The 25,252-nt window shown below is 32.6% G+C and overlaps 2 protein-coding genes across 4 annotated transcripts in view; both read right to left on the reverse strand.

Annotated features, from left to right (window-relative positions):
• The window catches only part of LOC106075534 (rho guanine nucleotide exchange factor 17-like), a 54,440-nt gene extending 53,219 nt beyond the window's left edge, over positions 1-1,221 (reverse strand). Inside the window, exon 1 of the mRNA XM_056037263.1 lies at positions 1,012-1,221. The gene's annotated coding sequence lies outside the window, so the exon portion shown is untranslated. The remainder of the gene's footprint in view (positions 1-1,011) is intronic.
• Positions 1,222-9,869: 8,648 nt separating this feature from the next.
• On the reverse strand, positions 9,870-25,213 carry LOC106075811 (syntaxin-binding protein 4-like). Of its 3 annotated transcripts, none has more exons than XM_056037255.1 (18): positions 25,109-25,213; positions 21,178-21,352; positions 20,122-20,201; positions 19,876-19,971; positions 19,576-19,645; positions 18,340-18,414; positions 18,128-18,216; positions 17,999-18,036; positions 17,555-17,612; positions 16,920-17,131; positions 16,516-16,612; positions 15,723-15,814; positions 15,495-15,638; positions 14,475-14,636; positions 13,684-13,838; positions 13,190-13,302; positions 11,988-12,045; positions 9,870-11,283 (listed from the first exon to the last, which is right to left on the reverse strand). In XM_056037255.1, the coding sequence occupies exons 2-18, from the start codon at positions 21,231-21,233 to the stop codon at positions 11,031-11,033; spliced, it is 1,848 nt and encodes a 615-aa protein (XP_055893230.1). In that variant the 5' UTR covers positions 21,234-21,352; positions 25,109-25,213; the 3' UTR covers positions 9,870-11,030. The 3 variants fall into 3 exon arrangements, with proteins under 3 accessions (XP_055893230.1, XP_055893229.1, XP_055893227.1); XM_056037254.1 differs by having other exon boundaries at positions 25,055-25,213; XM_056037252.1 differs by having other exon boundaries at positions 25,042-25,213.
• Positions 25,214-25,252: the final 39 nt, after the last annotated feature.

Consider the following 25,252-nt stretch of genomic DNA (forward strand, 5'->3'; position numbering starts at 1 on the left):
CCTAGCTATGTTAATTAAAGTGTCATCAAATACCAGCTATTGAATACATTTTTCTTTTGAAATTTCAAACCCATTAATCATTAATGTGAAAATGATTTTAAAATGTACATTGTACATTTATACATAATGATAAAGTCATAAAGTCAAAGTTACTTACTTTAAAAAATGATACACACACACACTTTCCACTAACATAGAGTATTGACCTGAGCACACAAAAATAAACCCTACAAAAAACTTGATTTTTGACAGAACAACATTATGAAAGGACAGGGTAGGATCTACTGAGATTTAAGTGAGATTGCCCTAGACTCCTAGACTCTAGTAACTATTAAAAAAATTATATTAGAATTATAGTATATTATAATCTAGATAGAGCCAATAAATAGGAATATAGAGTTTTTATAGAGTTCATACTAGTCTACCCCTAGAGGTCTAGATCTAGATATAGAAATCTAGATCTAGATTTCTAGATCTAGTCTAGATAGTAGAATATCTAGCTAATTCTCAGTTAATCGTACCTCGGCTGCTGAAGGGAAAGCCTGAACAGCACAGCTGACTTACCTAACCCTCAGTGCTAGACTGACAAACGCGAAAAGGTAAAAAAAAAAACAAAACAAAAAAACTCAAGAACTTTTAATCATGCAACAAGTTTTAAAAGATGTTTTAAAAGTTATTGGACCATAACGTATGATCAACTGTTTGTGACTCAAGACAGAAATCCAAATTTATGAAGCGTTGAAAGCAGAATAAACACTTTATTTGCTCACAAATGATGCGAGAAGAAAAGTTATCCATCTGTACCTACTCAGTCATAGTAAAAACTCATACTCCGCCATGTTGAAAACGAGTTGCCCTCGCATTGGTTTTGGCGAATGGCGCCGCTGCGTTCGTTGGCTCTGTTTGCAACGGCAAGCAAGAGTTGTGATATTCGTGAACACACAAAAACTAGCCTAGATCTAACACAATACGTATCACCTGTCATATAGATATATGCTTTCTGTGTCTCACCTTTTCTGTGAATGCCTACTCGGCTGACACCACATGAGGCCGCGAGGGACATAACATGGGGACATTGTCAAAGTCATTATAAGCCCCTTTCCACTGTAATTGTGTTTGGCAGCTAGTCACACCTTGAAACCTAACATTCTTCAAGATGGGTCAACGCCAGGATCTATTTTTGGCTGAAATTCCACGGATGGCTTTGGTGGAGTTGGAAAGAAGGAAAACGCACGGACGGAGAACACCACTAGCAAAGGGGTGCACGTTCTGGCACCAATCAGCCAATCGCAAGAGCGCACCTTGGCTCGCTCTTTCTCGCTTATCTTGTCCCTTCGCCAATAAAACTATACAGGTTTCCGCTTTTAACTCATAATACCCCTATCCCCCGATATTATTTTTAAACTCTAGCTAAGTTTTTCTATAACCCATCCTGTTTCCTTATAACACCTGGGGGTTGACTGGACTTAGGCTTAATATGTCGTAAAATTAAAAAAAAAAAAGTTTAGAGGAAAAAGAAATGCGTCCGTTGCTGAGCATCTATTGGGGGGAATACGTCTCGAAGCAATAGAGGGGACGTAAACATGGGAAAACAATATAAACTGGCAAAACAGTTGAGTCCCGTCGTACCCGACCCACCCTAGCTCTAGCTTCAGGTGTCAGAGGAATTCCGGGCAGTAGAGGTTAGCCTTGGTAATAACTGTAGATCATGGGAGACCAGGTTAATTTAGAGGGCACCTGTACCCTCTCTTCATGAATGAAGCCATTACAACTTCTGAATGGAACACGCGGAGGGAGCAGGCAGAATCCTGTGACTGCATTAGACTTCATTGTTCCTAGGTTGCAACATGTTGTTGTTTTATCTAATGGGAAAAAAAAAAGATTTTTTTCTTTCTTCTTTAGAAATATTTTTCTCTCGGCATTTCCCAGAGGCATAGGACTAGATCTAGACTTCTATAGGCATATCTCTAACACATAGAGGTCTAGATCGTAAAATAAATCAATGACTTTTAAGCAAAAGGCATAAACTAAACACCGAGACCTTTATGATTATCTCATCCCTATAGATATATGTGCTTTCTTCACACGCCTAGATAATTCTTTACCGTAATCTAAATAAAACCTGTGATTTGTTAAAGAAAAACAACGAATATTCATATTCACTAACCCTTAGTAAAATCATCAAATTTAGAGACACTTCAGGACAGAAGACTAATAAGTAAAGTATTAATCATACATACAACACTAAACTCTATGAACCATAAATTAAAAATACAAAAACTCAAGCTAATAAAAATACCCAGAAAGACACAAAGATAAAGAATTACTTTGGTCCTGCGCCGATCAGCGCATAGGGCGGCAAACTCACTCCACAGAGTTCGGTCATATGCAATTTCCACACCCTTTTCCTTGCTGGTGCCCACTGATTTTAGGTCTTCTAAGAAAATGTGACGCCTTTTTTTTTTTTGTGGACGGCCTTTGTTTTCGCTTTCCTCTTTTCAGCTTCTAAGTTCCTTGTTATGGCTGACTTTAGTATGCGTGTTTCGTCTAAAGTTCGTCTTTGTATAAGGATTCACCATTTCCACCCAGGGAGATAGAATTTCTGTATTGGTGATATGATCAGTCATGATGATCTTGGTATGTTATTTACAGGATCCTTCTCAGCCATCACTGTTTAGTTTAGTGTCTTTTAACCTTTATGGCATAAGTGGTCGTTGCGACTATGATTTTTATGAAGAGGGGGATCTTGGCCTCCAGGCTGATTGATATTTATCAATATATTTTTGCCCAGATAGGCCGTAGTTTTTGGAAGACGGCTCCTGCTTTCCCCATCCGACATGAAACATCGTGATATGCATCTCCATCACTTGTGATAACGTGGCCTAAATAGGTGAATAGTTCTATCTGTTCAAACTCCGTATGCCTAATGTTGACGTAGTACTTGTTGACCAGTAGCCAATATGCATAACTGTGGTTTTGTTAAAATTTATCCGGAGGCCAATTTTAAGTGCGTCTAACGTAATCTCTTGTATAAATTTGATGGTATTCCAGAGTCACTATATCGTATGTAAAGTCCAGTCCGTCCGTCAGTTTGGGGATAAAATACACCGTTGTCTTACAATGTTGAAGAACTCCGTTATTCCATCGTCTGTTTTAACATAAGAGCTTGATTTGCAGTCAAGACAAATTTTAGATATCTTCCTGAGTGATTCGCAATGGAAATCAAAATTTATAAAAAATATAATTAGTCTTTGTTGGTATTCCAGACTTTGATCAATGATGGTTCGCAGGATGAAGATCAGTTCATGATTTGCCTTTTCTGGAGCCTATCTTCTCTTCTCTGAGCCTTTTGTCTGCGGCCTCTAGTTTCAGGCAAAGTAGGCAATACATTCTCTATTTCTTACTTAGCCTCGGCATTCTACAGAGCAGCACCAGGCTAAGTGTGCAATATGGATTAAAAGTAATAGGTTTATTATACACATACATTTAAAAAAAAAAATTATTATTAATAACAGGTTTCTCGGAATAATAATGGCCGTTTGTTAGTAATTTGAACAGTTTGTCGAGCTCTTATAAGTGTTGAGTTCGTTTTTATTACAATAGTGTCTAAGTGTGTTTGCTGTGCCACGACTTTATTGTGCTGGACAAAATTATTGATACAGAATAGGTTTATTATTGTGTTGTATGCATGGACATATACGTACGTATATGGTTGTAAGATGTCTAAAACGGAACCACGTGACTAGATCTTAATCTATAAATAGCTGGAAAGTTTTGATTTCATGATAGTAGAAAAACTGTTAATTTATTCAGTTCTACAAAACGTCAGTGACATTCAGTTTTATACCTGAAATAGTTGACACAATGTTTCACGACACTCATTTGAAGAATTAACAGAATGTTGTAACAGCTTTTTACCCAAATGCAAGAACTCTACTCATACAGTGTTTGGATCAGATCAAAATGGATGGCTGCCTGGTCGTGCGGTTTGCTCGCTGGACTGTCGTTCGGATTTATCGATGGTCGAGGGTTCAAATCCTGCCCGCTCCCATCCCCCGTCGTCCTGCGGGAGGTTTGGACTAGGAAGTAAACTATCTTCAACTCTGAAGGAACATCCGAAACATGTAAAACATTTTACAACAAAATGTGTTACAAAAGTAAACTACCCATTTTAGACCTTGCAATCTATAGGGCAAATGATGTAAAGGTCATCTATTTCTTTGGACAACGGTTAATGAGAAGGGTGTCCATGTGGCCAGCACAACGACAACCCCCCCCCCCCGACTTTCCCCAACTTAATTAAGTCAGGTAGGCTATCCATTAGAGCTGTGAGGACACAGGGGCGCCCTAAAATCCCGAAATACAAATTCCCAGTCTTCACATAGATTCAAACCCAGGACCCGAATTTAGATGCCAAGCGCCCCCAAAATGTCTTAGGCAAAGTAAGAAATTACGAAGTTAAGAGTAGCGATGTTTTTAAGATGGAGATTGATAGGTGAGCGGATTTTTTTTCTCTTATTATTCGATCCCTCAAAGTGAACATAATTGACAAAAAGACGAAATGAAGTGGAAACACATTTTTTATTATGAAAACTGTCAATCTTCATGCAACTGTGTTCAAATGGGAGACAAATTGGTTGTACAAGATTCAATAATGGCATGGACATGCAGCACGGTAAGAACTATCTTGTCACACTTAGGATGAGCAAAATAAATGAAATACACACAGGAGACAAGCACACATTTATTCTGTTAAACTTACTTCAAAAACAAACACGTTTTGCTGATTTATGTCGTCAATTGTATCAGTATCAGTGACACTTGTAACGTTCACGTTCTAATGCTAATCCATACAGAATTCTCCCTATCTTTTCTACACTAGTAATAAAGCATTTTCTTCGACTTCGAGAATTTAAGATGAGTGCAGTGTTTCACGTGACCAAGCAGACTCATTTGCAGCGGCATATTTTGTCAGAGGAAGACACAGAGCAGGCGCAGCCCTATGACTAACCCCCCCCCCCCCCCCCAATAATCATAGAAACTTCGATAATGGTCCCCTAAAATGAATACAAATTCCTATACCTAATTAGGTATCACACACAAATGCAGCATTACAAACGTGGACATTGAAAAGATGATCACAATGGCGATCGAACTCCACAATGACCTTTTGACCAATGTTGTTTTTTCAAAAGCTTAGACTGTACGGCCTTAGACTGTACATGTAACGAAACCAAACAGACATGTAACGAGATCCTCGGGACCAGCAAAGACTTTCCTGCAGGGAACTTCCTCAGGGAAAAGAAGGTCAGACATGTAACGAGATCCTCGGAACTAGCAAAGTCTTTCCTGCAGGGAACTGTATCAGGGAAAAGAAGGACAGACAGTCACATGGGGACGCGATGGGCTGGCTTGTCTATGTAAGAGATTCTAATCCTGGCAAAAGACAGTGAAGAGTGGAGACAGGCGGTTCTCAGATCCTGTATGGTGCACCAACTTTCTACCCTAATTTTATGACCCTAAAAAAAAAACAACAAAAACGAATGGTTATTTCAACACAAAAGAACCAACAACCGTGAAGTATAATGCACGTAGATTTTATAAGATGCTTATACAATAAATATTTTGATGATATTCATACTTTAGTCGGTTTAAAAGGACAAAGTAGTAGAAGGTAGCTCATTCGTATGATAGTAGATGTCTATGTGATTGCAAATATGTTTGCAAAAGAAAAACAACGGTGAATTATCACTTTGCTTTAAAAATTTGTTTGTTTGTTATGGTTGACTTTTAACTAGGTAAAACAAAATGTACATAAATAAACTTAAATGATATTACTAGGAAATACATAGCTTCTCAACTGCTGAATAAAGTTGTAATACTTAAGTAAATGAAAAACCAGGAGGTAAAAACAAACAAAACAAAATGATGATGGTCTTTGGTAATAGATTGCAGGGTACCATGACATCTTCAAAACAAGAAAATCAGACAATAAATAATTTTTTTTTACATGTTAAATAGCTTTCACATCAATGGCAGACTATTTATTTTACAATTTTTTTTTTCTATTATATTATTATGTTTACAATTCAACCACATATGTGAATATAGTGTACATCAAATATTATGACTACAGATCTTGTACATTGTTAATTGCAGAACATATGTCAAAACATGCACATATAAAATGCATTGTTAAGGAATACAAACTGAAAAATACTGTTTCAAAGTTAATGATACTTGATTTGTTTGTTTACATGTTTCGAATGTTCGTACAGAATTGAAGATTATTACATCCTAACCCAAATCTGCCGAAGGACGGTGGGAGATGGTAGCTGGCAAGGTTCAAAGTTAGTTTGAAATTTAGTCTAGCTGGGCTTAAACAACACAAGTCTGAAAGTAAAATGTTTTGTTTGTAAAATCTTTTAGATGTTTCGAATGTTCCTTCAGAGTTGAAGATAATTTAATTCCTTGTCCAAACAGGACAACAGGGAATGGGAGCAGGCAGGGTTTTTAACCCTGGACCATCAATATGTCAGAACGACAGTCCAGCGCCCAAACCGCATGACCAGGCAGCCATCCACAGTACAGTAAGTACATGAAGCAAAGGTGCTACAAAGTTGTGTAGTCAGCACACTGACTGACCCATAACTTTCTCACTTTTACCAAGATGGTGGCCAGATAATCTTTCACAACTGTTTATCAGTGTATGGATTCAAATATAATATTCTGCATTGAAAGTAGCAAATAGGAATAAAAATGATATAAGAATTGTCAAGTTTTCACCTTTGTAACTAAAATATTTTTTATCTATTATCGTTCAGATATTAAAAATCCTGGCTCCTTTTGTGTAAATGAAACAAAAAAAAAAAAGAATTATATGTGATCACTTTCTATTTGCTCAAATTTCATAGAAATTTAATTTCAATATACGGAGCAGATTTTCATGAACTATAGTCACATGTCCCTCTTTGGTGTTAAAGAACAGATGAGGACAAAACGTAACAAAAATATATTTCTAATGAACAGTTTTAATATGTATATGATACAAAAAGTTAATCATTCAACTCTCAATAGAATACATAGCTCTTCATTAGTCTGAGTATTGTATAGGTGAATGCTCATAGCTTACTATATCACAGATATAACATTAAAAAAAATATTGCCACTTAAATAAATATATTTTGTGTTGTTACATAAGTATGTCATGAGATTTCTACAAATACATGGTGCTTTGTCTGCATCAGCATGACATTGTTAAAGTATTTATCCACTCAACCAAAAGTGTCCCAGTATTAGAAATCAGTAAACTGAGTAGAAGGGGCCAGTCATTAAAAAAATATAATTAATAATGACAATTTATTTAAATTGCGCTGTTAATAAACATAATGAAGGCTTTAATATGTTAATTAATGACAATGGAAGTAAAAATGTTTTTGAAAATTATTAACAATATAATAGCAATGCTAAATAGCAACCATCATCATCATAAAAAAAATTAAACATGGTCATACATAAACATGGTCATATTTAATTCACTTGTATTTTTAAAAATATGATTAACAAACTGTTTTAGAAAAGAAAATCCACAAATTTTTAGCAACTAAGGTATATTTGATTATTAAAAATGCTTAATTGTTTGTTATTTCATTGAACAGAAGAAAAAAAGTATACATTGTTAGTTATTTCTAGAGTATGATTTCCAAAAACCAGTTTTTTAAAAAGCTTATAGGTGTCTGAAACCTTTCCTTGATTATTCACTGACTTGTAAATAAATCCTTGTAAAAAAAAATGCATTCAATTAAATTAATTTTGCAACAATATAACATAGACAATTACATTTCATACAACAAATACAAAATTAAATAAAAAATAATTTATTTGTAGAAATAAAATTTCAGATCCTCATGTATAAATGAGTTACAACAAAATGAATTTTGACAAAACTTAAATAAAACAACCAAATTGATAACCAAGATGTGGTCAGAAAAAAGGTACACTGATAAGGTTTGTTAGAAATACTCTTTCAAGGGAAGTTTTGTATTTGCTTCTCACCTAAAAGTAAATGTAATCCTGACTTGAAAAAAAAAAAAAAGAAAAATGAATAACTGAAAATAGAAGTTCCACTCGATTGGTATCTAAAACTAAACATTCCTCTCACATGTAAAAAAAATGATCCTTGCAATTACCTTATATATAAGTTAACCCCATTTTATCCATTAGCAATAATACATTTGTACTTTAAAGTAAATAGCCATGCTCTTATTTGTCAATCACTATTGTAAGAAAATGTACTTCAATCAGTTTCAAATGTAAATGATAAGCCCTATAAGGAGCATAAATGTGTGAACATATGTATAAAAACATATTTGCACAGTTGATAGTATGTCAGATACAAGAGGGAAAAAAAAAGGTTTGTAATTAGATCTTTAGAGGAAAAAAAAAGGTTTGTAATTAGATCTTTAGGAAGTTTCACATACTGTATTGACCAAATTATGCTGTTACAGGATAACCATTTCAAAAAGAAAATAATAAGTAACTTAGAAATATATAAATACAAAGCCAATTAGATTTATAAAGCTCTCCAAGTTAAAACACAAATGGTAGCGTAAGTAAAAACCACATCTAAGTCAAGTAATGATATAAATCGGAACAGTTTTTATTGAAAAGTTTTCAACATGTGATTCGCACACTGGCCAATTTCTTTTTAAAAAAATCTTCAAAGTATGGAAAAAATACACCAAGTACAATACTAATTGAAATTAAAATTTACATAATAATAAAAAAATAATATGCATATTTTGATTATATTTCTTACAACAAGCATGACAACACATTTTTGGGACTCTGTCTCAGGATGAATTAAAATTATTTCATATTATAAACAAGCATAAAACAAAAAAATATTTGCACAATAGAATATATATATATATATATATATATATATATATATATATATATATATATATATATATATATATATAATAATAATAATAATAATACATGAGCATTTAAAAAGTAATAAAATAATTGGTTCCAAAAAAACAAAGGTTAAATTATGTTCACACAAGTGATTGATATTTATATTGAAATGCTGAAACTGTTGCGATGCTGAATGTTGGTTGACTAGTTTGTCTATGTTTTGATAATGAAGGTGATGTGAGGTTTTGAAAATCAATGGTGGAGAGTGGAACAATTTCCCACTTTGTCAAAAATTAAACTGCAAGTTGAAAAATTTATAAAGTTTCTCTTATGCTAATGACATTTAAAACAATTTAAAAAAAATTTATTTAATGTCAGAACTATAAAGTTGTTTACAAAATTAGGTGAAATAAGAAATTCAAGTTACTCTTGTATGGTCAAAAGTTTTCACCTTAAATAGTAAATGTAGTCATGTTTCAAGAAATGTGATGTGATGTGAATTAAAGGAAATGTCACACAAAAAATGAAAGTTGGATTTCAAATAGAAAAAGACTATTTAGAACAATTCTTTTTTTTTTTTTTTTTTTTTAATTCAAAATAAGGTACCCAAGTATTGCATCAAAGATTGTATGGGCATTATAACAAGATGTAGCACAATAATAACAAACAATTCACTTTGTTTTGAAAATATGCATTTCCCTTCCCCCCCCCCCCCCCCCCCCAAACAATTATATGGACTCTAAAATTTTACATCTTTTTTTTCCTGATTCTTTTATATGTTAACACTGGGGGCATTTGTCACAAGAAATCAAATCAATTACAATTAATTCAAAATAAGGTACCCAAGTATTGCATCAAAGATTGTATGGGCATTATAACAAGATGTAGCACAATAATAACAAACAATTCACTTTGTTTTGAAAATATGCATTTCCCTTCCCCCCCCCCCCCCCCCCCCAAACAATTATATGGACTCTAAAATTTTACATCTTTTTTTTCCTGATTCTTTTATATGTTAACACTGTTGGCATAGTAAAACAAGATCGAATCAACAATAAACAAGATAGAACCAAATACTTTCGGCAGTAGTTTTAATACTGTACATTTAGTGACACTAGTCCAGTAGAAGAGGTAGGCGATTGTACTACTAGGATAATAATGATCCTGATTTAGCACAAATTTTACTAAATAAAAGCAGGAAACATAAAAACCAGTGACAGAATAAACAATCAGCGTGGAGCAGATCAAAATTTCCCATTCAAATATAGCTAACAGTTTTGTGTAAAAAGTCCACAAAACATTTATAACATTATATTAGGTATTTTTTAGGAGTTGATTAATTTTGGAAGATTGCAATCTCTCACATAGCAAATATAATTGTAATTTAATAGACCATTGATTAGCAGAATACATAGTATAATTAGAATCAATAATAATGAACATTTTCTGATAAAAGTGTAGCAGCATCAGTTAAAGGGTTTATTAGGGCAAACAAAAAGACAGCTATCTCTTTAGAAACTCAATTTTTTGAATTCTCATTGATGCAGACAGAAGTACAAACTGTTTCTTCTCAGCATTTTTTAAATAAATTTTTTAAATGAAAAGTAAAACTAGAAATAAACCAAGATATTTGGGAAAAAAACAACAACACCCAAACTATTTAAAATAATAAAATGTTACTTTGTAATAATAAAACCTGACAACTTCAAATTCGAAGTATTCAATTTTAGCAATCTATATGAGAGAGCCATTGAAACCAAAAAAAAAAACAACCTGAATTGAGATGGTAATTTTAAATGTTTATGTATGCAATGTAAAATAAATTCTGAACCAGCCAACTACACTAATCTTGCCAGAAAAAAAATTACACTTTTTTCGCCCATTATCATATTTAATGTCATTGAATGTATTAAACTAATACAAATATTTAACTTAATTGCCACCACTAACAAAAAAAAAATCTAGTTACAATAAAAATTTCAACCTAATTAAACTATTACATTAACATGTTATCTCTTGCACTCTATAAATGGTTAGCTCAAGTCTGAATTATCTAACCCAGTTTCAATATTGAATTACATTCAGTCAGCTCATGCACCTGGTTCATCTCAAGACACAGCCTGGGGAGCTCCAGTATGCTCTTGATTAACAACTGGTGGAGAAACTCTTTTGGCATTTCCTTGTTTAGTACCTTTGGCTACTTCTGAAGGCTTATTTATCTGGCTTGATTGAGCAGGTGGTGGGGGTGCAGGTGGTGCTACCTGCTTCCCATCATTGGTGGACAAAGCAGGAGATTTTGAAGTAGTCTGGTGTTCCATACAGGACACAGGGTGAGTCCATGTTGTCGTTTGGTTCAAATGGCTAACAGAATATTAAGAAATACTTTTATTTATACACAGTTGAACCTAAGTTTGTTCTGTCTACTTTCATTACATAAAACTAACATAACCATACATAAAAGTAACATAAACATACATAAAACTAAACTAACATAACCATACATAAAAGTAACATAAACATACATAAATCTAAACTAACATAACCATATATAAAAGTAACATAAACATACATAAATCTAAACTAACATAACCATACATAAAACTAACATAAACATACATAAAGATGCAAAACATTTTCATTTTGACACTTTCCTATGTTCATAAAAAGAGTTATACTATGACTTTAATGTTTCACAATCACAGTAATTTAATGGCATTGATGAAGGCATAAGTAAAGTCTAGAGAGAAGAATTCATTCTAATTAGTTCAAACTAACTAAACCAATCTGACAGGTGGATCTAGATGGAAATTTTTTTTTTTAAAGAAACTTTAAATTGTAAATTATTTAAGTAGAAAAGACCTCTCTCTGTGACAATGATAATACTATACTAATAGTCATTGAAAATTAACATTTTTTTCCTAAACCTGCACTAGGGTGGACCCGTTGGCAGAGGTTAGTTATAATGTGTAATCCTAATAAACTCAATTTTCAGCTCATAACTTTCAGCTTGGCTGCTAAGTTGAGCTTTTTCCTTAATAATAAACAAATAAAACTAAAACTCTTACTTGATATAGTATTTGACACCTTCAGCAGTGTAGGCTTCTTCCCAACCAAATGGAAGTGCTGTAAAAGAACAGATACAGTAGATGTTAAGGATGCTGAAGGCAGCAAAAACTCAGCAGATGTTAATGATGCTGAACAAAAACTATCATGAAAAAAGAGGTGAAAATATTCTAACAATTGAAACACAATATGTCTAACAAATTTGATAAAACATTCTTTTTAACAATTATAAGTCATACATATAAAAACAACACTAATCTTGCACAGTAAGAAAAACACTAATCTTGCACAGTAAGAAAAACACTAATCTTGCACAGTAAGAAAAACACTAATCTTGCACAGTAAGAAAAACACTAAATCTTGCACAGTAAGAAAAACACTAAACTTGCACAGTAAGAAAAACACTAAATCTTGCACAGTAAGAACAACACTAATCTTGCATAGTAAGAAAAACACTAAATCTTACACAGTAAGAAAAACACTAAATCTTGCACAGTAAGAAAAACACTAAATCTTGCACAGTAAGAAAAACACTAAATCTTGCACAGTAAGACAAACACTAAATCTTGCACAGTAAGAAAAACATTAAACTTGCACAGTAAGAAAAACACTAAACTTGCACAGTAAGAAAAACACTAAATCTTGCACAGTAAGAAAAACACTAAATCTTGCACAGTAAGAAAAACACTAAATCTTACACAGTAAGAAAAACACTAAATCTTGCACAGTAAGAAAAACACTAAATCTTGCACAGTAAGAAAAACACTAAATCTTGCACAGTAAGAAAAACACTAAATCTTGCACAGTAAGAAAAACCCTAAACTTGTACAGTAAGAAAAACACTAATCTTGTACAGTAAGAAAAACACTAATCTTGTACAGTAAGAAAAACACTAAACTTGTACAGTAAGAAAAACACTAATCTTGTACAGTAAGAAAAACACTAATCTTGCACAGTAAGAAAAACACTAATCTTGTACAGTAAGAAAAACACTAAATCTTGCACACATTTTTAATGTTCCCAAATTCATTTTGGATTTTTGTTAGTTAAGAAGAGCATTTTACAAAAGCATTTTGATGTGTAGGTGAGTCAGATGGAGAATGGAGAAAGACAGTGGGCGAATCTTGAATGGTGCCCAAAGGTCCAACAGACTAAGGGATAGATAAAGGTAAAAGGTGAGTCAGATAATTGTTTTAACACTTACGTATTGTCTCCATGAGTGACCTAACTGTTTTGATGACATCTCTCCCTTCATTTGACAATGTTAAGAGAGCTCTTTTCTTGTTGAGTTTAGCATTGTTACCATCATTAGCTGTTCTGTAACAAATTTAAATGTTTATAAGAGCTGAGCACCTAAAGGAAGCACGGAAAACTTTTCCTGGATACCTCTTCCCCCCAAATATCCTCAGAGATCGGACCATAGCGCAATGAGCTGTGATGTAGCATGAAAGATGTGTTATATAAATGCAATTAAAAAAAAAATATTTTAGATATTGAAACAATTCAACTATGCCCTGTCACCAAAGAATGCTAATCACATCTTTTAAACCTTATTATTTTTAACTTGAAACAAAAACCATTGTAGAAACATTGCAGACAGGAGGTTGAATCTATAACGCGATATAAAAAATTTATACAATTTATTTTAACTAATTTTTAAATGTTAATTTTAAGCTACAGATGTTTAGGTAAATTCACCTTGATGAGTTATCAACAGCTGCCAGCGTTTCTAAAGAATGTTCTACAAATCTCATCAGTTTTTCTGTTGCCACTTCGTATGTTTTCTTACCAGACTCAGCTTTCTTTAGCTGACATACAAGGACAGCCAGTCTTTTCTGCATATTTACACCATCCTGTGAATAATGACAATTATCACATTATGAAAACTATTACATTTTAACATAAAATATTGTACACCAAATTTCTGTACAGTTAAAAAGTCTTTTCTGGAAATTTACACCATCCTGTGAATAATGACATTTATCACATTATGAAAAATATTACATTTTAACATAAAATATTGTACACCAAATTTCTGTATAGTTAAAAATTAAATAAATTAAGCAAATAGGGGCAAGATTTAGGCTATATGTTGAAAAATCAGCAGGAAAAAAAGATTTAGGTCAAGAGACATAACTAAATAAACTATTGACATGTTACTTCATGGTTCAACTCTTACAGACTCACAGTTTTAAGGATTAAAACATATGTGAAAAAAATAAAAAAATAAAATAAAATAAAATCTAGATTCTTTATAACCAGTTTACAGTATCATATATATTTTTTGTGGCTGAATGCATGCGCAATGAGTAGGCTATAAGGTATAGAGAGTCAGGATTTTTTTTTCAAGAATTACACAAATTAATTTTAGAACTTTGTAAAATAAACAAATTTGTAATATTACTTATATGTTTAGGTTATGTGTCATAAATATTTCACTTGTGTTACATTCTTTTATCCAGCTATTCCTGAGATAAATATAAGCTTACTGATTTGGACATCTGCAGTCGTAGTTGTCCAACTTCATTTTCCAACATGGCTACCACTTCCTCATAATCTCTTTCTGTCTGCTGAGCTTTTGCCTGGGCTTGTTCAGCAAGATGAAGTTTACTTTTCAATGACCTCACTTCTTCTATAGAAGATTGTGCTTGCTGATTGGTCAACAGAAAAAAAATTAAAATACAGATAAAAAAAAATAATGGAAGAAAATAAAAGAAAATATTAAAGAAAGGAAACACATTTAAAACCAGAATAGACCCATACTGACAGCTAAAATGCTTAGAATACATCCCAGATGAAGCATCATAAAATGTTGACAGCTTGTAATTCAAACCCCATGATTCTTTAGTCAAGATTATCTATCAAGCATACATAAAAGGCGCATACAGAAAAGACCACCAGAAGAACAATTTGTTGTTGGACAACTTAGACAGGCAGGTTATTTTGATACACTTATTCAGATGTCTTTGAACTTCAAGTAGCAAAAAACCTTGCTTGTCTCAGATACTTTATAAAAAGGGTCCAATACTGACACTGATAATTTTAAATCAATGCCCTACTTATTCCACATAACATGCTGCTATAAGCTTTTTTGTTATTATTACAAATCATTCCATGGATCAACCACTAAAATCAAGGATTCCAGCACCTAACAATGTGAAAACTGGTCCCTAAATGTTTAAACTAGAGGCCTAGGAACCAATCCATTCAATCCAATGTATTGCAAGTCCAGAGTGGGAATAAAAAAAAAATTCAGTAGCCCAGTCCAAATGAGCTGCCATTCCATTCTACAAAAGGGCTGTCATCAGTGTCCTGTAGCTAGAGTGGTGGTCCTTCCAATCTGCAGAACAGGGGGCTCATATATTAGTAATATGAAGAAATTCTCCCTTGGTGCGCAGCCTTTGGCCATTCATGTAATGGACCTGGGATCCACACAGAATCTTACTGTTGAACATTATAATGTTGTTTTTTCTAGTAAAAGGAAAAAAATTCTTTAACATTTTGCTTACCTTTCTAATCAATAACAATTGTTCTTCTGCATTCTGACCAGACTGACTTCTGCTTTGTAACTCTTCTTTAAGAGAGGCAATTTCTTCTCTTAACTGATCTCTTTCTCTTACAATGCTGGCATAATCTTCAGACACCTTAATAACCTAAGAAAATAATAAAGATTCTAGAATACTACTACAAGATTTCTTGGTTTTGTCTAATAATGCAAAGAGGGAAAGTATTTTTACCTGAGTATTTTCACTTGGAATCTGGGGTGTTAGTCTGGCCTTTAGAGCACCAAGGTCATTTTGAAATACTATTTTAGCTGCCTCAACAAATTCTAAAAATAAAAAAAAAAATCATTTTATGATTTAAAAATTCTCGATTTTTTTTTTCAAATGCATGAATTTAAAAATTGTAACAAGGTTTTGTCAATGTTTGTTTTCCCTATAAAAAAAGAGAAGATTGTGAGCACTTTCCCTTCAATCAACGCTTAAGAACAACAAAAACAAACAAAAAATAAATACATTTCCACAAAAAATGAAAAGTATAGTTTACAATAAACAAAATAAACTATAATAAAAATATTTCCTTTCTGAGTCTGTGACTTAAGGACATTTAGATATTTGTAATATTCAAGCTAGACAACTTTTCAGAATTTCTTAGATCAATTTATCACTACTATGAAATTCCACTTTTTTTTTCCATAAAAGTCTTTGTGAATTAGAAATGTTTCTTTATGAAATCTAAATATTGTAGGTTGGTGGACCTGATGCTCCTACTATAAATATAATGATCTTGATAACTGTAGAATAACTGCAGGCTTTCACTAAATGTTTCCTTCTAGCAAGAAAATTACAATCAATAGTCTTAACGTCCTTCAGTTCAGATCTCCAGATAGGTCAATTTTAAATCATTTAGGTAACAGTGCAGAATACAATGATCAAGAAAGAGTGCAGGATACAATGATACAAGAAAGAGTGCAAAATACAATGATACAAGAAAGAGTGCAGAATACAATGATACAAGAAAGATGCTTACCTTCAAAACGTACCATGCCTGTAATGTCAATGTTCAAGTGTTGCCTCAACAACGTAAGATTGGACGGAGTTAGCTGAAGGCCTAAATTTGTCAATGCCTAATTGGAAAAATAATACAGAATTTTATTATGTCTATTAAAACATAGAAAGTTACCAACCAAGTTGTATCTATGAACTACTTAAGAGACTCTTACTTACCAAGTTTTATCAATGAGTTGTATCTGTGAACTACTTACAGACTCTAACCAACCAAGTTGTATCTGTGAACTACTTACAGACTCTAACCAACCAAGTTTTATCAATGAGTTGTATTTGTGAACTACTTACAGACTCTCACCAACCAAGTTGTACCTGTGAACTACTTACAGACACTAACCAACCAAGTTGTATCTGTGAACTACTTACAGATTCTAACTGATCAATATGAAGTTTCAATCCTGGGTCTTGCGCAAGCTTCTTAGACAGAAGTGAATCCAGTGAGTCTGTTATCAATTCTTTACTTCTGGATGCAGTACTGACAGGCCTTGAAAAAAGCAAGGAGGAGCTAAATGGTTCTCCCATGTGATTGACTATTTCATCTGCACAGCTTGAAGTCGGGCTCACATTGCCATTGTTATCTGAAATTCATACAAAATCATAGCTCAAAACTTTCAAAAATTCCTATTAGCACGACAAATAGATATTTTATTGCTACAAATCACAAAATAGTAAAAAATGAAAGGTCTGTCAAGCAATGCTACAGAAGTAATGTTTTAAAATGTATATGGGTTACAATTTTCTAAAAAAAAAAAAGCAATCAGCATTGTTAATAATATAGATATAAATTAAAGTATAGATGTCAAAATCTAAAAAAAAAAACTGACAATCAATTGTACAAGATTTAATAATAATAATAAAAAAAAATATTTTTTAACTTATAAAAATGAAAAAAAATCAAACATTTGTTTAAGCCCCTGCCTGGTCTCTAAAAAAAAAGAAAAATAAATACTTAAAAAAAACAACAACAAATACAACAACAAATGAACACAATTTTTATTTACCTGCAAAGATTGTTATGTGCTGTTCAAAGGATGAATTGTCTTGCTGGTAATGAACATCCTGAGTATAAAGAAAATTGCAGTTAAATAAAAACACATAGTATTAACATGAGTCATGCTTGGTAGACTGCAAGGCTGACACTGGGTGTAGGTAATGCAATGTGTTTACTTATTGATTTACTGTGCCCACAGCTTATGCTGCTTACTGTCCATTTGTGGTGATAAAATCAATAAGAAAAACATTTTTGACAATAGTAAAAAGAAATTTATTGTTTAACACCATTTAAACCTTTGCTGCATTTAGATATAATTATAACTTGTTACTAGCATTTGCGGAAAAAAAGTAATAAAATGAAAAACCACATGCATGTAGCAATGACATTAGGTTATTTACAGTAATATTTAGTTTTTAATCATCTGAAGGGTTTGATTTGTGATAATAAATACCTTTAGAGAAGATCCTAATTTTATCTCAGCACCAGTTTCTGTAAAAAAAAAAAATATTATTGAAAAATAAAATAACAATAACAGCTATAATTTTTTTAAAATTTACAAATTCAATTTTTGTTTAGATACCTATAATTGCACTTCCATTGGAATGATCTCCAGTCATGAATGGGCTAGGAATAGGAGCAAACTTGGTTAAGTATTCTGTGAACTCCCGTCTAGAAATGATATAAAGTATAGCCAATACGATCAAATGGATTTTTTGAAACCACTCTAATGTTAAAGATGTAAAGATAATGCAAATTTGAGAAAATGAAGTTGCTGAATAATAATGATAATACCTCGCATCTGCATCTCTGGTTATCACTAATTCAACATGGTTAGAAGCTGACGCTTGTCGGAGCATTGACACTGCCCTGAAATAAACAACAACACATTTCTATTAGGTGCCTTTTCTTTTCCACATAAATCAAATGTTAATTTCTCAAGTTAATATCTTGCCAGCTTAAGTTGACAACGATTTTTGCATTATCAAATAAAATACTACGACTAACTTTCAACAACTAATGATTTCATAACATTTATAATCAAATTCTGTTAATTTGAAACACTAAAATCTATTAATCTGTAGCTAAATTATTTAAACAAAAAGCAAATAAGTAAGCAGAATTTTAGTAATTGTTTGGACATCATAACTATGGCCTGACATACAATTCTATCCTTTTTTTAAAAAATCCGTGTCTTAAATAAGAAATAAAAATAAGTAAATACACAACATTATTTTTATTTGAACTTAACTAGAAATGTGTATACAGGTATCCGGATATATGTTTATGGAAATGTTTACTATAATTAATTTAATGCTACACCCTGTCAAAGCCTGCAATGCTTCTGATCCCAAACTCTCAGCACTTGCCATTCCTTTGGATACAACAGAGAGGGAAACTGCTGTGCATTCAACATCGTTCTGACCATAGCTAATACCAAAGTATTCATCTCTTCTCGACCAAAGGTAGCCATAGAGATATATTTGTTAGTTTATTTGAATGTAGACAAAGCGTCCATATATTTGTAAGTTTATGAGAATGTAGAAAAAGCATCCATATATTTGTAAGTTTATGAGACTGTAGACAAAGTGCCCTTACATTTGTTGGTTTATGTGAATGTAGACAAAGTGTCCATATATGTGCTGGTTTAGGTGAATGTAGACAAAGTGTTCTTACATTTGTTGGTTTATGTGAATGTAGACAAAGTGTCCATATATGTGCTGGTTTAGGTGAATGTAGACAAAGTGTCCTTACATTTGTTGGTTTATGTGAATGTAGACAAAGTGTCCTTATATGTGTTGGTTTATGTGAATGTAGACAAAGTACCCATATATTAGCTGTTTATGTAAATGAAGACAGACAAAGTGCCCATACATTTGTTAGTTTATATCCAGTATCAACCATTTGCACATTTTCAAATAACATTGATGGCCCCAATAGAAAACCATAATATAAGAACCCCTAACCTAGTTCAAGAGCTGAATAATTTGCTAACACTAAATTATTCATAGAAGTGAACAGCTGCAATACCTTTCATAGGTAACACCTTGCATGCTTTGTCCATTGACCTCAAGAATAAGATCACCATCAAACACTTCACCTAGGATATCAATAACATTTTTTTTTGCTTCAAATTAACAATAAATTGTCTACTTCACTAAGGTTATGCACCAAAAAAAGTAAAAAAATAATAACCAATACAGAGATGGTTTAAAAAACATAGTAAATTAAAATGGATTATAATTTTCAAATAGAACAAATTATCAGCAACTATATTTACTGATAATATTACTGAATCAAAGGGTTGTTTTTTTTTTTTTAATTTATTACCTGTTGATTCGGCAAGACCATGTGGCAAAACACGTTTTATGAATATTCCATAAACTTCTTGGCCATTATCACTGCATCCACCACAAATTTTTAGGCCTATTTAAAAAAAAGCAAAATAATACTAATAAAATATAACGTATTTTTTAAAATTTTTTTAAAAGAATAACTGAAAATGTCCTATATTACTAATAAAATATAATGTTGTTTTTTTTTTTTTTTTTAAAGAATAACTGAAAATGTCCTTACCAAGTCCTTCTGTGGTGTTATCAAAGATAATCAATTCTGCTTCTCTTACATCTTCCTCCACATTCTCTTTACTATCAAGACTAAAAGAAAAAAGTATAAATGGCAGTAAAGTAAACAACACTTTAAAAAAATTAGCATAATCAGACACTTGATGAAAAGGTAAAAAAATAAACTTATAGCTTAGGTCTGGTCATTTTGACTTATTATCTGTCCCTTTGTTGTAGAGGTGCTGTGACAGTTCGTGTAACCAAAGCCCTTCCATTTCTTGAAGGAATTTTGTTTGCAGTGAGTCTTTCAATATGACCAAACCAACTCAGCTTTTGCCTCTTCACAGTAATCAAATGAGGGATTCCTCCTTGTTTCCAGCCAGAATGTTGACTTGGTTAAAGTACAAGCTCTTTTGTTTTCTTTTCCTGGTATCTGGTACCCAGCAATTTTTTTAATAACATTTACTCTCAAAGGCTGTTTTTAGTGTCCAGCTTTCACAACCATATCGGAGTACAAAGAGCACTAATAAAGAACACAGTTTAGTTCTGCGTGGAAGTTGATGTTATTCATCCAGATTGTGTTCATGACAGTGAATGTCAAGCTTAAACTATTGTTTTTTTAAATATATTTTTTATATAATTTCTTTTACGTTTGACCCAAGTTATTTAAATGAGTCAGCTTCTTCTAATGTTTGGCCATTAAACTGTATGCAACATCTCATACTATCTCCACCACAAACTAGTAATTTGATTTTTTTCTGCACTGATTTCCATGCTAACTTCTCTAGCTACAACAACCATTTTTTTCAAAACTTTCTCAACAAATGACTGGTCTTGTCAAGCAGTGTAACATGATATGACATCTATGTAGTCATCCTATACCTAAAAGAAAAAAGCTTGCCAACATCCTCTCTTCGAGAAACAGCATTCTAAAACTAGATCTGATTACAAGAAATTATTTTCCTTAAAGATTTTATTAATTTTATAATTTTTTTTTTTACAATTATAATCCCAGTCTTCTTTAACTTAGCCATTTAAATAATAGTATTAGTTAAAAAAGGGACTATACCTAGTGTCATTAGATTTTGTCTTCATGGATTGTTCTTCAGTCAATGTCAGTGACATCACTGTCTTCTAAGAAGACATTAGGTCTCTAAGCAGGTCTAGTCTAATGACAACACTAAAGCAAAACGCAATGTTCATGGGTTGTTGCCTTGGCATGCATCATTTTCTTCTATATCATTCTGGAAGAAACAAAAAATGAAATAAAAATGCTTTATTCTTTTACATTTGTCTTTTATTAGAAATAAAAAGGCTCAGTTATGAGTGATTAAAATGTTAAGATAGCAGCTACTGAATGCCTGGTTTCTCTAGACAAGACCTTTAAAACTTTTATTACTAAAAAGAAATCATTACAGAAATAATAATCATTAGTGCAAATTCATGAGCTTTGTATTATATACTGAGGAGCTGAACATCTCAGAAGATGATCTTGGCTATTTACATGTTATACTAGAATCAATCCTAGAGTCATAGGTAGTCACAATATGTGCGAATGAGACAAACACTGGTCTAAGTATAATTGCTTTATTTGATGGTTTATCACCATAACTTCACAGGTAAAAATATATAATATGGAAGGGCTATAGGAGGTATTTATATCTAGCCAACCTTAATGGGCACCATGTTTATAGAAGCTGAACTATTCCAAAAACATGTCTCTTTGGCAAACTATTAGAAGGAAAATGCTAGCAAGACAGCCAGAGGAGACAACTCAAGGGAAATAAAGATATTACTGAGAGCATTCAATATTGAAAATGGTCTTGGAAGACAGCAGCCAAAGACAATGATCCCTGGCCCCTTGCAGTTCAGTGTGCACACGTGTAAGAAGTGAAACACTGAAAGCATTAGTGTTGTGGAAGGTTGTTGACTTGTAACTTTAATGACTATCTTTGGGCACAAAACTAAATATAATTTATAACTTTTATTACAATATAGACAAATTCAACTTGAGATGTCACTTATCTTGCACCATTCACACTGCATAGCCACCAACCATTCGCTAACTTCTTCTCACTATCACCATAGAAACACACACATGTGCTGCATAACTATTAGATGTGGCAAAGTTGAAGAGGACACAAAAAAAAAGAATATGCATCCACAACAACGAGGCACACTTTAACAGAGTGTAATTACTGTAATCCAAACAAATTGGTCTCACCAGCCTTAAAACTACTGTGCCTGGAAGAGGAAATGATAGTCACGAGAAACAATCTCTAAAGAAATGATAGTCATGACAAACAATCTCTAAATGTGTGGTTATTCTATTTACTTTCATATTCACATCTTCCTTCCCAGATGAACAATGACTTGAATTATTTTTCTTGATCTATACCTAAGGTTACAAAGGCACCCGCCCATGCAAATGAGGACAGAAAAGAGGACAAAGCCTTACACAGGAGGACAAAAAGTAGAATTTAGAAGCTATTTGTACAATCTAATTGATGAAACATCTGAATATCAGTAAATCTTAGGTCAGAAAAACTGCTGGTTCAGATGAAGTAGCAGACCTGATCATGGATGTGTGTGGGATGTCTCCTCTCTTTAATGATTTTCAGAGGCCATTTGAGATGCATGGCTTTGGAAGCATCTTATATGTAGTGGAGTGCTTATATCCATTACCACTTTTGACAATAACAACCTTGCTGTCCTTACAGAACCAGTCTCCTGACTTGTAGCTCAGATATTGGGTTTGGCAGAACTATTTTCACTAACAGGAGAAGGGGCAACGCTAAGTAATTGGTGCATAAACTAATAAGCTTCAGACAGAAGGGGCTCTTTAGCCTTAATTGCTATCCACCTATGAGATGGAAAACTGAAAAAATTTAAACCTCTGCTGCCACGCAACTATACCCAAATATGGGAAAGGTTTCCAAGTCACCCTGGCCCTGAGGAAAAATCAAGAGTCAAGAGCGAGTGAGTCAAGTGAGTGACTCTTAAGCAGTTTGCAGAACTGTAATGACTGTATTAACTAGATCTAGAAGGAGATTCAGATCTATACTTCTAATTCTATAACTATAGACTAATTAGATCTAGATCTATACACTTAAGTCTTTCTAGGAGATCTATATAGATCTACTATCATTTACTATGATCTAGAAAAGAATCTACTACTGACTGACAAAAACAGTAGATCTAGTTTATCATCAACCAGTGGCATAGCATACTCCGCTATTTGCGGGGCTGGCCTTAGGCCACAGCCACCTATGCGACTGCAGTGGGCCCCGCACTTTCATAGGACCTGCTCTAATTCTAGGTGTATAAATTATTAAATTAAACCATTTTATAACTTATAACAGATTTCCCGCGGCCTCCTGTTGATTTACCAGGAGCTCCTGGAAATCTGAAATTGCAAAATATATGAAAAAGTCCTTGAAATATCCGGAAATTATTAAAATCTTTAGAAAACACATACAAATCTCATGAAATATATAGACAAAAATTGTCATTTTGGGTTGTCATTCAATATGGAAAACGCCAATCCTATGCACGATTAAAAAAACACTACATTACGCAATACCCGTAATTGTGGAATCTAGTGAAAGAAGCTTCTTGTGCCTCAAACTAATGAAGAATTACTTGAGGTCAACAATTCTCGTGATAGATTGAAACATTTGGTAATTCTTGCTATTGAGCGTGATCTATGTAGAAAATACAATTTTTATGATATACCGTACATGACTTCGCTACCTGCAAGGCTCATAAAGTAGTTCTGTACGTAGTAAAAAATGAATAAAATGCAAAGACGAATTTATACAAACTCTTAAATTTCACTTATTATCTGTATCCCTACCCAAATTTGGCCCTGCGAAATCCATTTTTGCATAGGGCCCCACAACGGTTGAGTCCGCCCTGCTATTTAGTGACGGGTGAATACAGAGTAGATTACTTGTTTTCATCCCTCCCCTTCTTTTTTTTTGCCGTTAAAACTATGTGGGGTAGAAAAAAAAAAGAGTGATCTTTCTATGACTTCTTGGTCACAACGGTTAAATCAAGCCCTGCTATTTTGTGACGGGTGAATACTACTTGTTCTCTCCCCCCTTTTTTTGTAATGTAACTCTAATCCGACTTGCAGAAATAAAAGAGTGATCTTTCCTTTACTTCTTGTCCAAACACTTGAGCCATGAAGAGAATTATATATAGAGATTATGACTAGACTAGATTAAATAGATAAATCTAGATCTAGATCTACTACTTTTAAGTCAAGACTACCTTTAAGGACTTAACTGTAACATAGAATTCTAGATCTAATTTAACTAATTACATTACAATGATTACAAGTAGATCTAAAGTTAAAAGTAAAGTAGTAAAGTCTAAAGTAACAACAATTACAATCATTATTTCATGATAATTTAATTAAATATGATTTAAATATAACAATTTTGAATTTACAATGCCGCACCGAGAAATCAGTAACACAACACAACAGTCAACAGACACATAACAATTGGTAAATCATCAATCATACATAATTACATTGAATTGATACATATGACATATGATATTATAATATAATTATTATTTTACTTATTGACATACAGAGTTAATAGAGTCTATCTATACTCTATCTATACTATACTATACTTACTATACTATAACTATAGTCTATTAGATAGATATGGAAAACTAGGGGCCTTCGATGGGAAGTTTTACTGATATACTAGACTAATCATGTAGATCTAGTAAATAAAGTAAATCACAAAATGAGTACTGTAGGCCACTGTCTAGTAGTAGTGCTAGTAGTAGTAGTGTAACACTGTAATTAAAGTAATGTCAGTAATTGACTCTAATTGAGTAATGATCATTAATGATGATTATTTATAATTTATCATTTATGACTTAATCATTAATGAAAGTTAATGTCACTTACACTTATGGATTACCTCTAAATTTTAGTTTTATATACGAACTAGATTATTTTGTATAGATAGACTCACAATATTCACAAACGTTGTTTTGACTATTCTATACTATTGACTATTGATTTTCTTGAAGATGTGTTCTTGTGAATGTGAAAATGACAATCACTATTGTTGACGGAAGTAAATTGACGTCATCCTCTATGTTCCCAGAATCCTGTC

Source organism: Biomphalaria glabrata, chromosome 8 (assembly GCF_947242115.1).
Source record: "Biomphalaria glabrata chromosome 8, xgBioGlab47.1, whole genome shotgun sequence".
Classification (NCBI taxonomy): Eukaryota; Metazoa; Mollusca; class Gastropoda; family Planorbidae; genus Biomphalaria; species Biomphalaria glabrata.

Bases quoted from the DNA above. Each gene is read 5' to 3' on its own strand.
- LOC106075811 (XM_056037255.1), bottom strand. From the start codon at position 21,233: ATGTCACTGACATTGACTGAAGAACAATCCATGAAGACAAAATCTAAT. The intron at 20,202-21,177 runs GTATAGTCCCTT...TTTTTCTTTTAG, and splicing joins ACAAAATCTAATGACACTAG to TCTTGATAGTAAAGAGAATG. The intron at 14,637-15,494 runs GTAAGCAAAATG...TTGACCAATCAG, and splicing joins AATTGTTATTGATTAGAAAG to CAAGCACAATCTTCTATAGA.